This window comes from Pygocentrus nattereri, chromosome 4 (genome assembly GCF_015220715.1).
Source record: "Pygocentrus nattereri isolate fPygNat1 chromosome 4, fPygNat1.pri, whole genome shotgun sequence".
Lineage (NCBI taxonomy): Eukaryota > Metazoa > Chordata > Actinopteri > Characiformes > Serrasalmidae > Pygocentrus > Pygocentrus nattereri.
This window is the reverse complement of record NC_051214.1, coordinates 35,228,260-35,243,439: the sequence shown is the minus strand read 5'-3', so window position 1 is coordinate 35,243,439 and position 15,180 is coordinate 35,228,260. Positions and strand designations below refer to the sequence as shown.

General features: G+C 40.7%; 1 protein-coding gene across 4 annotated transcripts in view; it reads left to right on the top strand.

Moving 5' to 3' along the window:
* LOC108411484 (MAM domain-containing glycosylphosphatidylinositol anchor protein 2-like) overlaps window positions 1-15,180 on the top strand; it is a 241,529-nt gene that overhangs the window by 165,741 nt on the left and 60,608 nt on the right. For 2 of the 4 annotated variants that reach the window (XM_017683068.2, XM_037537991.1), the window contains exon 8: window positions 3,255-3,575. In XM_017683068.2, coding sequence (XP_017538557.1) covers window positions 3,255-3,575 — 321 coding nt within the window. The remainder of the gene's footprint in view (window positions 1-3,254; window positions 3,576-15,180) is intronic. The other 2 variants (XM_017683076.2, XM_037537992.1) reach the window with 1 other exon arrangement.

The window sequence follows — 15,180 nt, the reverse complement described above, 5'->3', positions numbered from 1 at the left end:
TTACCAGAGGCTTTGAATTAGTGCATAGCAACAATAATAGCAATCATTAGAACAAGGATATTTAAAAGAGAAAATAATAAAAAATAATATGATCCCACTATAAGGAATTCAATAATCAAGCAATGCTTTTGAACAACATTCCAAACATTCTTGGTGTAGATAAACTTTCTATGTTATGCTGTACTTACAATGTGTATGATGATATAAAAATACTATATGACAAATTAAATTTCCTTTTGGCTGAGCTAATCTGTTTTCTGTTGAATGGGTTGCTGTTTATTTTGTGTGCATCTATTTTTATGGGCCTCTAGGAAATCAGTACTAAATTCTGGTGACTCCAACATGCCAAATTAAAAACTGTTATAAGGTAATTACAGTGGGAAGGTAGCATAAAGGACGGAGTAAATCTAAAGCAAGGAGAAATGCAGGGTAAAGGTGGAAGATGGGTTGTAAGAACTCAAACATGGGACCCATCAGGTTCAGACAAATATTTCAAGCTATACATTACACATACTCACGGCTTGTTGTATAAATGATCCATTGACTGTGGGCCATTGCATTCTCTTCCAGAGATTTATTCAGAGCACCTGGCCAGCGGGCAACCGCATACCATCAAAACATTTCTGTCCATTCCAGCCCAGACAAGCCAGCGAGAGATAAATAAAGCTGTTCTGGCTTTGCTGAGTTCATGAAATTTTGAAGGAACTATATTGGAAGAAGTGCAGTAAGAGGATGAGGGTTATCAATTTTCCTTCTGCTTTTATATCTTCATCTAAGCCTAACCTTCAGTTGCTAATATTCCTGTTGCCTGTTTTGGTTTTCTGCTGTCAATTTCTTATGAGACCTTTCCACATTTACAGTACGTGCCTAGTTTGAAAGGAGAAAATTGGGAATGGTAGCAGTAAAGATGGATGACCTGGTTGGCATCTTTTTTTCAATGGCTACTAATCTTCCGCACAGTTCTAATGTTGTTACTCTCCACCCCCTTTGGTGGCTTCCACAGGCAACAGTGTTCTCTTCACTGTGTATGCACCATTCAGAGAGAGGAGCATCCTTCCACACTGTCATTTGACACAACACGCACATAGACACATCCACTCACGTATACATAAAACTCGAATACACAAATACTCATGTGAAAAACACATTATCGCAAATGCTCACAAAGACATATTGTCAAGCTTATAGAGCAGGAACACGCACAGGGGAAGAGAGAGAGAGAGAAAGACTTAGGCAGACAGACACTGACAGGCTGATGTGTTGCTATGGCAATGAGCAAGTGATGTCATTCCACTTGTTTCAAAGGACCGTGTCAGTTTTATTTATTTATTTGTCTTGTCACAGCTTTTGATGGCTGGTCTGACTCCAAATAGCTCGGCTCTTCTTGGCAGAAAAGAGAAAAACTGAGTGACATTTTATGATCTTGAACAATTCATATCGTGTAAACTGCTTACAGTTGCAAATACTTCACATTTTAGGATTGTGGTCAGACTGCCAATCCAATCTGAAAAATAGATAAGCATTTTATTTTTTACTTTTTTTTTTTGTTTAAATCTGCCCAACTTTGCGAGAAAAGCTTGACGCTGAGCAGTTCTTTGTAGTCCCAGTCGAGGACAGATCATTTATGAGTCATCTGACTAGGTTGCTTTCCATTTAACTAACTGCAGCATTTTGAGGGCAAAAATGGTGCAGATGAAAGTAAAACATTTTTGATATTGTGAATCCTGAAAGCCTATTGTGGTAGTAAGTGAGCACGCAGAACACTTGTGGCATCCAGTGGCCTGTAGCCAGTGTTGACCGGACGAAGAGAACTCAGTCAATATCTCAGCAGCCTCTCAGGTACATCCACAGCAGGAGATTCAGTTCAGAGATCCAATAATAGCTGCTATAGAGCAGGATTTCATTAATGTGCACCAGAGAATGTGGCCGCTAGCCCAAACAGCCCTAATTGCACTCAGATCTGGTGCATTTACAGGCTTTTGGTAAAAAAAGGTGGCCTCTGCTTAATGGCATAGCACATTTAGGTCCCACCAGTATCCAGTCCTATAATAGCTATTCATTAGAGCTTGTTTTTAGGATATTCCTAATAAGATTAATGGCTTTTTGTCATTAAGAATCAATGTGCTGTTGAATTCCAGTGTATAAAGGAGATATATATATACCTCATGACTTCTTTTTTTGTTTGTTTGTTTTTTGTGCTTTTGGTTTATTTTTTTGGCCTGATCAATGGAAGTATTAACATGTATTCGGACTAAATATTCGTGACTGCATTTGCATGTATTATGGCTCTTTAGGGGTTACCTTATTACATATTGTGCTGCTTTATGTTGTTTTAATGGCTGTAGTGTCATTTTTGAGCTGATTTTTTTTGTGTTTGTACACTTTTGGATGTGTTTAGATTCCACTTGGTTAGTTGTGAATGTAATTTTGCCTTTGAAACAAGGGGAATTTACATTTGTTTTGTTGTCTATGAGAATGGAGTGAAAGCTTTGTTTTTATAATCCCTCATAGAAACGCTAAAGTCCTAAATCTGTGTGAGGATTTGATTGCATTGAGCTGCAAGAGAATTCATGAGTTCAGGTATAATGTTTGATGATTTGGTATTTGATAGGGCTCCAACACTCCAGAGAATACAGTTCCACTTGGCTTTGGGAGTTGGTGATCTTAGACCCATGTGAGGATGGCTGTGCTTGACAATGCTTTTCTATAAATACATTTCTATACATGCTGTGTGTGCAATTGAATGCCTGTGTCAACAATGGGTGCACCAAATATTTGAATTTATTAATTAGAAGGGGTGCCTGGATACTTTTGGACATATAGTGTGTTAGTGCACTGACAAGTTTTACTTTCTTTAATTGACACTTCTGTGTACTCTTGCTGTTGAAGACAGTAGAGCTCCAATATTTGTGTATTGGGTAGTTCTTAAAACCACCTCAAATTGCAGCGTTCAGTCTCTTTATGAAACTCGCTATCAATTCTCTCTTTGGTCCTCGCTGGTCCACATACATTACACTTACATTTATTTAGTGATCATTTCACATCAGCTGATCATACTATGGCTGTTATGGTATATGTTTTTGCATTCTTGTCTTAGGGTTCAAATCAGGCATTTGCTTTTCAGTGTATAACCACTTCATACGCGTGTCTGTCAGTCTTGACCAGCACATATGCTCTAACATCTGAACTCCACTCTATCGCTGTTGACCATTCTGAGCGACCCCGTCTGTTGGCTTTCTAGAGCCCCATATCAGTCCCTCCTCTGTTTTTCTCTTTCTTAGTTCCCCCCAGCCTGACCGTCCCACGGGGTAAGTCCCCACTGGTGGTGCGGGAGGGCGAGACGGTGGAGCTGGAGTGCCTTGTTTCAGGAAAACCCAAGCCCATCATCCTGTGGTCGCGGGCCGATAAGGAGGTACTTATGCCTGATGGGAGCATGCAGATGGAGAGCTATGATGGGGTGCTGCGGATTGTCAACGTGTCCCGGGAGATGACCGGCTCCTACCGCTGCCAGACCAGCCAGTACAACGGCTTCAATGTCAAGCCTCGAGAAGCTGTGGTCGAGCTCATAGTACAGTGTAAGTGCTCCTAGAATACACTTCTATGTTTGCCTTCAAGGACTTTCATTAAAATATCAACCATTTAAAGGCAGTTTTAAGTGTAAGTGTAAGTACTCATGTTATTAATTCTCTCTTTACATCTTAAATTCCCCCAAAAATCCCTATTGTAGAACAACATTTTAAATTCTCCTTTTTGTTACTACATTATTATAATAGTTCCTAAATGGCTCTTGGACATTTTGCTTCTTCAAAATCATATATTTTATTAACAAAAATAAAGAACCATTCTTTGAAAGGTTTTTCAAGGAAACCTGGGCTTGATTTACTAAAGGAGCAGCTAATTACTGACAATCTACCAACATTTTCTTATTTAGAGGGTTATCTACAAAGACATTTCATGCAAATGAACACAAAGAAAACTTAATAATTAACATATGACCTAAACAATAGATCAAAATGTGCTTTTAACATTAGAAAACTATTTAGTCTAAATAAAAATATTTGGGTTCTGTATTATTTGTGTTTATGTTGTTTTTTATGCTTTTCATGTTATGTTTATATTTTAAGTTAGCATCAAAAATAAGACAAGCTTTTAACACACAATCAGTATTTATTATTAGTTGTGAGAAATGGCAGGATGTGGTTAGTTATAATTATCTCCTACCCGTATTTTGCATTTTGAGACAGAAAGTCCTATAAATGCTGATGCAATGAGATAAAAGCACAGAAGAGCTGCAACCAGCACTTTGACTGTTTCATGAACATTAAACAACCTTTGTGTCCATTTAGTAAATCAAGTCAGCATCTTTTTAATGCCAAAATGGAGTTTACAATGGCATAAAACTATCACTCCAAGCTTTTTGGTAGTCTCACAGGTCCAGAAGTGATCTTGTGATAAGAATGTAGAAAAAGTGTTGAGTGTAGATGGCAACATTAAGTCATTGGAGTGGGAACAAATTGAGTGTGAAGTTTCTAAAACAATCCAGGGCTTCATGAGGACAGAACTCATAGTAGGATATGATGGGGGGCTTGTCAGTTTGTCTCAAGATGTGTGCATTACGAGATCACATCTGGCCCCATGAGGCTAGCTGTTTGGCATCTATGTTTTATGTGTACATGTTTTGAAGATACATGAAATAAATTCTGGTATCATTATACTTACAGACTAATGAGAAGTTACTATATACTATATTTAAGCTTAATAACTGAATATTAATATACCAGAAGTAAAATTACACATTACATATTAACCCATTCTGATGAAAGAGACTCAGGCCATGTATTATAAGGTTCCTCTATGGTTCCCTCTTAATAAACCTCTACTTTCTGAGGCAGCCAGGGAAGCATCCTTCACTATGAACTGTAAATGCAATTTCAGAAAATTGAGAGTGTGTTTTCAGACAGAAGAGCTCAAGAGCCACCCTGTTAGGCAAGCAGAGCTCCACTTAAGTTCCCTTTGCTCCATTCTCGAGCTGGAAGCAGGAATGCACTGCAGAAACAGCCTTGCGTCACAGTGCCACTAACGGCAGATAACAACCCCTATGAGCCCACAGTACTGTGAGGTAGGATGATCAGAGAGGAGAAGAGGGTGGCTATTTCATTTCTTGTCATTTCGGAGAATGAGACCCCTTAGACCCTGTGTTCATACGCCACTCTTCTCCAAGATGAGCTATTCAATAAATGGCTTAATGCCTAATTAACAGCCGGCTAATTTATTCCCAGCAGTGCTTATTTGCTATTCATTTATGGAGATTTTAACAGAATATTTAAAACCAAAGCAATATGTCAGTCACTTGAGGAATAAAAGTTTTCATGAGGAGAAAAAATTGAAAGGAACACTGAGAAAGTGGTATGAGTGAAATGTGGTTTCATACATTGATGGCAAGTACCTCTCTTCCGTGCCATTGTGGAAGATGTGTCAAGCTGTGAAGAGTGGTTTCTGTGACTCAGGCTAAATGTGTTAATGTATTATGCCTGTAAGATCTTTCAATTGTCATGATCTTGTCAAATCCCCAGACTTTTCAATATGCGCTTAATATTTCTGCCATTTTTATCTGTGTGGACGTACATGAAAACTTTTTTAAACGATATAGCATTTATTATATATTGTCCCTTCCAGCGTGAGGTTTCTCTACACTCTAGATAATAAATCTGTCAATATCTTGCTTTCATTTTCTACAAATGTGCACAGTGTTACTGTGGTCACATCTCAAATAAGACCATAGTGATTGAGTAAAGGAAAGAAAATGTAGCATCTATGTCCTTCATCTGCAGGTGGAACACAGTGTGGCTGACCGTTTTCCCTTTCCTTCCCTTTCCCTTCTTCCTGTGTCTTTCACACATTTGGCATTAGGCTCACGTCTTTGGTAAGCAATTAATGACTGTGCTCTCTAAGCAAAATTAATGAAGTTTTGATGGGCTCTGAAATGCAATCCCAATGAATTTTCTCTAAATTGATTGTGATTATGTTCCGATGACAGCACATATCAAAGGTTAGCTGTTTCAGCATCGTTGCGGTAGCTGGATTGTAAACAAAAGATTACACTGTCAAGCAGATCATGCACATTCATCACCCTAGTTAATTTTGGCATCGCAAAAACATTTGGTTTTGGGAGTCTCCTTAATAGCTGATTAATAATGAGGCTTTGTGCCAGATGCTAGAAGTCATTTTTTTATCCTTAGGACATTAACATCACGCACGTGATGCTCTGCTGTGATGTGTTTAAAACGACCTTGCTGAGAGACGTTTCAAAGAGTCACTGATGGCATTAGTACATACATGTGTCATTTCTTTCCTTCAGCCTAAGAGTGGCACTGACTGTAGCTGTGCTGATGTCACAGAAACATACCACAACCTCAGCAGAACAGACATGATCTCACTTTCATCGTGTAGGCAAACACAGCAACCTTCTGAAAGCACAGTAGTGAAACCTACCCTGAGCAGTCAGGATCCTCAAACAGCAAAGGCTGCAAAGTTTGTTTGGGTAAACAAAAAGACAACATGCTTAAAGGCTTTCCTGAGGCTTTTTTGAGACCCATTTGTGCAAATTAAAATGTCTGTTGGGCTAAACAGCACTTACATGCTACAGATTACTACTTGTGACTTATGCGGGGAGATAAAACAAAGAAGAAAGGACTGTGAGCTAAACACAGACCATTGTTTTATTAAAAAAAGACATTATGCCAGGAGACAAGGGTAAAAATAGGTAACACTGCCATGACTCTTATGCTGGAAGGTGTACTTGTTCAGTGTACATTAAAGCTAGGTACGTAGAGATACCTACATTTGTAGAATAATAAAACTAAGTGCAAGGACATGGCAGTGCCAGTCACTATTTGATGATTATTTAAATTGATTCACTCCCTGTGGATGTGCAGTGAGGTCCATCAGTAACTGGACACACTGGATTTGAAATAATGCAGACTGCAGTGTACTTTGGTGGAACAGACAGTCTGAATGTTCTGTAACAGTTAAATCCTTCTCTGTCTGACTCTGACAGGAAAAATTTTAAAACCACCCATTAGCTTTCCAACAGTTGACGCTTTACTGCACATACCTGAGGTCACTTCTCTCCTTGGCTCGTCACCTAGGCAACCACTCGACTATATGCAAGCCTTGATAGCCAGTTATAATAAAGAGATGGGAAAACAATAAAACTCAGATTACTGCAACATTTTGACACTACATACGATTATCTTTGACCAATGTATTAAGCGCATGTATCCTGTTTGGTTGGCGTATTATGGAAGCACAGTTAATGTATCTTTAGCTATGGGTGTGGAAGAAATTCATAAGATTAGATATATGATACTGGAGCTTGTAGAAAATCAATGTTATTTACATAGTACTTTAAGTACCACAGAAATTAAGATATTGTAGCATCAGCAGAAAAAAACCAATGGCCATTATCTGCTACAAGATCAGCTCTTTATTAAACATGTAGCAAGAAAGACACACACAGAATACCAAGCTTGAGGTGGTGTGACCAAGGGGCACACACATACCATGAGCTTTTGCGTGTGGCCATCTGCCTAGCGACACCTAAGAGTCTCCTGGTGCCAGTGCCAGCCAGTAGCTGGATGCAACAGTATATAAGATTTGATCAAATAAAACATAACAAAAATAAGATCAGTTAAGGAACAATGACGATATATGGACTGCCCCCTCCATTTTTAGGAGATTGGCCGCCCAGCTGTTCAATGGCCAGATGTGTGTTATGCACTCGATATATAAGCTGATAAAAGATCTAGGGTTAATTTCAAATGTGATATATGCATCTGGAATCCTTTGATGTTAACTCTCAATATAAAGTCCAAAGAGCTGTCGCTGAGGAAAGCCATCAGTAGGATGAAAAATCAAAACAAACCCAGGAGAGAGACAGCAAAAACATTGGATATGGCCAAATCAACTATTTGGTTCATTCTTAATGAGAGAGACAGCACAGGTAAACTCTGGAAAACGACTGTGGTGGGTGACAAATTAATTTTTTCTCTGGTGAAGAAAACTCCTTCACAACAACTGGCCAAATCAAAAACACTTTCCCCAGGAGATAGACGTATCTGTGTCAAAGTCATGTTCCTGAATGATGAGAAGAGTATGTAGAATATAAGGGGCTTGCCCCTGCATATCTGTCAAGCGTAGTGGATGTAGTGCTATGGCACGGACATGTATGACTGGCAGTGGAACTGGTTCCCTTGTATTTGTTGATGATATAAGTGCTGACAAAAGCAGCTTCTGACTTGTTCTAATTCTGACTTGTATTTGGCTACATTATCCACTCAGATTGAGGCAAATACTTCAAAACTCACTGTGTAAGAAAATGGTTGTATTCCAACATTGTTTATCAGATTTTGATATAAATACTGTCAGAAAACTGAAAAATCTGCACTTTGACCTCATATTTATTATTTCAGTCCTCCAATACCTCATTATTTGTAAGTCGCTTTGGATAAAAGCGTCTGCTAAATGTAAATGTAATGTAATGTAATGTAATAACATGCTGTGGTGGACAGCTAAATTGGCAATAACATCCAAATATTTATGGACCTTACTGTAGTATGAAAAAAGGTTTTATAACCATGCTAATAGTAGCAGAACCCCTATGTGGAGGTGTACAAGCATTTTTAGAAGGTTCTTTAAAGAACCATGAGCTGCTTCTCTCTTTTAACAACACAAAGAACCACGTAGGTGTTACATTGGTTCTTTGTGTTCTCATAATTCCATTTATAACCTTTTGCTAAAAAACTCTTGGAAAGCCTCCTTTTTTATGGACTGCATAGCATATATACCACCTGTGAATGATGGAGCAAGATGTTTGTTGATCCCTGACAGAATTCCCTTTCATTTTTTGTGGTCAGGCTTGTCACAGTTCAATTTGGAGCGAGGATTTTGGCACCTTACCTCGAAGTCAGAATCTAAAAACGGAGAGAGAAAATAATCCCAGGTATGAAAAGAGCCCAGGATGTGGGGGTGCACCTGTACGTTCTTCCGTAGTCAGAATTCTAAGGTTTTGTTTAGCGTGCGATTGGATTGAGTAACTGCCAGTGACATGTGAGCAGTTTCCTTGTCTCTGCTTCTCACTGAGAGCTTTCCCCTTATTAGTGGAGGCTTTCTCAGCTGGCGAGCTTCCCCAGTGCGTTCCCCTCCGTGCCAATCCTCTGAGGCTGCTTTCCGGGGCCGTGGAGCCGGAGCCCAGCGGGAAGCAGGCACTCGCCTTTGGTTTCCAGCCGCACCGCAAAGCCGCCTTTAGTAACTCGATCAAGGGCCGAGGCACAGCTCTCTGAAGCAAAGAGCATTAGAGGCGTGAAGAAATGGCTTCGGCAAGTCAACAGCTTTGATGTGTAAAAAACCTGCATGCGTGCTGCTTCTCGAGTGTCCCAAGCAAAAAGGGAGATGTAGTGCGTCTAGTCAAGAGAAAAAAAAATCACTTTCATAAAACATAACCAAATCCTCAGCTGAGGGACTATAATATTCTCATGCATCTAGAAAAGAGATGGTACCATTCAGAAATATCCCGGTGCTGAAAAAATCCGTCATGATTTAATTTGCAATTCATTTCTTTTGTGGGTTTTTTTTTTTACTAGATCTAACTGAGAAACCAAGTTTACCTTAATGTTTTAAGAAGTCTGACTGCTCTTGCTAATTTGTTTACATATTTCTACCAGACAGAAAATTAAGTTTGAGCAACTTAAATGAATCAAAGCAGTTGACCAAATCAAGTTTTCCAATCAAGTTTTTCGTTTTACTCCAGATCTACACACAGTTCTGCAGGTCTGTCTTCATAGACAATCAGCCACTTAATGCCAGTGCTATCTAACCAGTGCAGTGTAAAACTTTATTTCAATTTTAATGTAAGTCAGTGGAACTAGACTTTTTTCCAAGCCATTTTGTGGCATTTTTTTGATCAATCCATCATCTAAAGGGCAACAGGCATTTTACAAAAATGGATATGAGGTTTTGTTTCAGTAGCAATGCTTATATATGTATATATATATATTTATTAGGTACACCTGTTCAATTGCTTATGAACACAAATAGCTAATCAGCCAATCACATGGCTGCAACTCAATGCATTTAGGCATGTAGAGGTGGTCAAGACAACTTGATGAAGTGCAAACCAAGCATCAGAATGGGGAAGAAAGGTGACTTAAGTGACTTTGAACGTGGCGTGGTTGTCGGTGCCAGACAGACTGGTCTGAGTATTTCAGAAACTGCTGATCTACTGGGATTTTCACTCACAACCGTCTCTAGGGTTTACAGAGAATGGTCCAAAAAAGAGAAAATATCCAGTGAGCGGCAGTTGTGTGTACAAAACTGCCTTGTTGATGTAAGAGGTCAGAGGAGAATGGGCAGACTGGTTCGAGATGATAGAAAGGCAACAGAAACTCAAATAACCAACCAAAATCTCTGAGGAATGTTTCCAACACCTTGTTGAAAGTATGCCATGAAGAATTAAGGCAGTTCTGAAGGAAAAAGGGGGTTCAACCTTTTACTAGCCAGGTGTACCTAATAAAGTGGCCGGTGAGTGTATATATAAGGAAGAGCATAACGAAGAAACACAGGGGACCAGATGTGCTAAGCCTGTTGTACCAAGTTTTATGCACATACAGGACATATTCTGACCCTGAAAAGTAATGAGTTGTGTTCTATACAAAATCTGGTGCTTAAATTTGCCTTTCTTACACCATGTACATGGAAAAGTGTTACATTTCTCTCCCTCATGTGCTCTTATGTGGGCAAAAGTGTTTGAACATCTAAACATTACATCTATATGCACATCTCATTTCCAAACCACAGGGTTTAATGTGGAGCTGATCCATTGCTGCAGCAACAGTGTCTTTGAGACTACTTTGAGAATTCATTTCCATTCACCCACAATAGCATCAGTTAGACAGAAAATCCGATTCACAGTTGGCGTTCCAGTTCATCCTAGAGATATTCAGTATGGATGAGTTCAAGGCTTGGTGCAGGCCAGATTCTTCTGTAACACTGCATTCAGCATTCCTGTTCTGTGAACATGTTGCCTGTCACTTCGCAGCAGAGCTGTTTGCTGGTCCTGTTTCTGCTTCATAATAACTTCACTTACAGTTGACCAGAGAAGCTCTCGCAGGCAAAAAATTGGACAAACTTGGAAAGGTGGCATCTTATGACAGTGCCATTCTGAAAGTCACTGATCTGTACAGTGTGACCTGTGCTACTACCAGTGTTTGTCTATGGATGCTGATTTTATGCACCTGTTATCAGTGAGGGTGACAAACAATTAAGCCTACTAGTCTGAAGAGGTGTCCACATACTTTTGCCCATAAGAAATTATTACTAAAATGGCATAAGGTACTGGAACAGTGGGTTATAATGTATTCCATTTCTTACTACAGTGTTTCTTTTTTTAAGTAATAGAGCTAATAGAGGACAGCTTTGTCAGGAATTTTCTCACCTCTTAAAATCAGGCATTAATTGGCAGTAGCATCTCAGACAATTGTTTTTAGGAGACTTTTTAGGAGATTTACTCACTTGAAACAATCATAGTGGTTAGGTGCAGACACAGTCCTTGAAGATGTGTTGAAAAAACAAAATAACACCATTTCACCTGCTCAGTGTTTGCCTAGTGACTTCTATGGCTCTGGTTTTCTGTGTTATTTTTTCCTAAATTCTATTTTTGTATGTGTCTTTAAAGGCTTTAAAATATCAGGCTTTCCAAATGTATTACTATAACAGAGATGAGAAATTACACACGCAGAGCTTACAGTAGAGTACTCACAGAAAATGAAGAATTATAGTAGGTCACAGTGCATTTCAGTGGGTCACACCAGCATTGTATTTACTTCTAAAAAAACTGAAGTGAAATCTGTAAGATAATTGTTGTCTATCCATATCTTCTTCTTCTTTCGGCTGCTCCCTTTAGGGGTCGCCACAGCGGATCATCTGCCTCCATCTTGCCCTATCCACTGCCTCCTCTACTTTTACACCAACCATCTCCATGTCCACCTTCACTACATCCATAAACCTTCTCTGAGGTCTACCTCTTCTCCTTCTACCCGGCAGCTCCATCTCCAACATTCTTTGACCAATATATCCACTATTCCTCCTCAACACATGTCCAAACCATCTCAACCTGGCCTCTCTGTCTTTATCTCTAAACTGCTCCACCTTCACTGTCCCTCTGATTTGCTCATTTCTAATCTTGTCCATCCTTGTCACTCCCAACGAAAATCTCAGCATCTTCATCTCCGCCACCTCCAGATCAGCCTCCTGTCTTTTAGACAGAGCCACAGTCTCCAAACCATACATCATAGCAGGACGCACTACTGTCTTGTAAACCTTCCCTTTCACTCTTGCTGCTATCCTTCTGTCACACATCAGCCCTGACACCCGTCTCCACCCACTTCATGCTTCTTCACCTCTTTTCTACACTGTCCATTGCTCTGGATGGTTGGCCCAAGATAGTCATCCACCTTTATGACCTCTACTCCTTGCATCTTCACCTTTCCTCCTGCCTCCCTCTCATTCACACGCATGTATTCCGTCTTGTCTCTACTGACCTTCATTCCTCTCCTCTCCAGTGCAAACCTCCACCTCTCCAGATTCTCTTCCACCTGCTCTCTAATCTCACCACAGATTACAATGTCATCTGCAAACATCATGGTCCATGGAGCCTCCTGCCTGACCTCATCTGTCAACCTTTCCATCACCATTGCAAACAAGAAGGGGCTCAAAGCTGATCCCTGATGGAACCCTACCTTCACCTTGAAACCATTTGTCACTCCAACTGCACACCTCACCACTGTCTCAGTATCCTCATACATGTCCTGCACCACCCTAACATACTTTTCAGCTACACCTGACTTCCTCATACAGTACCCTAGTTCCTCTCTTGGTACCCTATAATATGCCTTCTCTGTACTTCTCTACCAACACTCACAATGCAAAAATTGCATCTGTGGTACTCTTTCTGGGTATGAAACCAAACTGCTACTCACTGATCTGAACCTCTCGCCTTAGCCTTGCTTCAACAACTCTTTCCCATACCTTCATGGTGTGGCTCATCAACTTTATACCTCTGTAGTTACTGCAGCTCTGCACATCACCCTTGTACTTAAAAATGGGGACCAGTACACTGCTTCTCCACTCATCAGGCATCCTCTCACTCTCTAGGATTTTGTTAAACAACCTGGTTAAAAAGTCCACTGCCTTCTCTCCTAAACATCTCCATTTCTCCACAGGTATGTCATCTGGACCAACTGCCTTTCCATTCTTCATCCTTTTTAAAGCTGCCCTCACTTCCACCTTACGAATTATCTGCACTTCCTGATCCACTATCTCTCCCCCCATTGTCCTCCTCTCTCTCTCGTTTTCCTCATTCATTAGTTCTTCAAAGTACTCCTCCCATCTACTCAACACTCTCTGTTCACTCACTAGTACATTTCCCTCTCTATCCTTTATCAGCCTAACCTGCTGTACATCCTTTCCAGCTCTATCTCTCTGTTTAGCCAAACGATACAAGTCCTTTACTCCTTCTTTACTGTCGAGCCTCTCATACAGCTCATCATAGGCCTGAGCCTTTGCCTTTGCCACCATTCTTTTCGCTATGCAACTAGCCTCACAGTACTCCTGCCTACTTCCTTCATCTCTCTGGTTATCCCACTTTTTCTTAGCTGCCTTCTTCTTCTGAATACTCTCCTGGACTTCCTCATTCCACCACCAACTTTCCTTGTCTTCTTTCCTCTGACCAGACGAAACACCCAACACATTCTTGCCAGTTTCTCTCACCACCTTAGCTGTAGTTTCCCAGTCCTCAGGTAGCTCCTCACTGCCCCCAAGGGCCTGTTGCAATTTTTCCCTGAACTGCCTGCAACCATCCTCCTCCTTCAGCTTCCACCATCTAATCTTTGGCTCTGTCTTCACTCTCTTCTTCTTCTTTGTTTCTAATCTCATTCTATGACAACCACCCTATGCTGCCTTGCTACACTTTCCCCTGGTACCACTTTACAATCTCCAATCTCCTTTAGGTGGCATCTCCTGCTAAGGATATAATCCACCTGTGTGCACCTCCCTCCATTCTTGTATGTCACCCTGTGTTCTTCCCTCTTCTGAAAATACGTGTTCACCACAGGCATTTCCATTCTCTTAGCAAAATCTACCACCATCTGACCTTCCGCATTTCTGTCTTTCACACCATACATACCCAGCACCTCTTCATCCCCTCTGTTCCCTTCACCAACATGTCCATTGAAGTCTGCACCAATCCTCTCTGGGGACACCATCTACCACTCCATCTTACTCCAAAATTCCTCTTTCTCCTCTAACTGACAACCAACCTGTTGTATATGACCTGACCACATTCAAAATTACACCATCAACCTCCAACTTCAGGCTCATGATCCTGTCTGACACTCTCTTTACATCCAGAACACTTTTCACAAGCTGTTCCTACTCCATTTCTCTTCCTCTCTACACCATGATAGAACAGTTTGAATCCACCTCCAATGTTCCTGGCCTTGCTTCCTTTCCATCTGGTCTCCTGGACACACAGAATATCTACCTTCCTTCTCTCCATCATGTCTGAAAGCTCTCTGCCTTTACCAGTCATTGTCCCTATGTTCAGAGTCCCTACTCTAACCTCCACACTCCTGCCTTTCCTTCTCTCTCGCTGCCTTCTAACCCGCCTTCCTCCTCTCCTCTTTGATGGTCTTCGACCTACAGTAGTCCAATTTCCACCGGCACCCTGCTGGTCAACAGCACCGGAGGCGGTCGTTGTTAACCTGGGCCTCGACCGATCCGGTATGGCAATCATATTTGTGATCCGCATGATAGTTTTGGCACAAGTTTTACACGGGATGCCCTTCCTGACGCAACCCTCACCATTTATCCGGGCTTGGGACCGGCACCAGAAGTATACAAAGTACACCCCTAATGGCTGGTTTGTTGTCTATCCATATAAGTAATGGAATTTGTCTATTTTCTACAAATATTGATCTGATTGGTTGTTGCTACATCACACCTAACTACACCTTTTGATCCACTCTGAGGTTGCCTCCTCTGTTGCAGGTTAGTGTCTGCACTGCCAGTCACAAACATATAAAAAAATATATCTCCTATACTCACATGCACCGCATTTTTATTTCT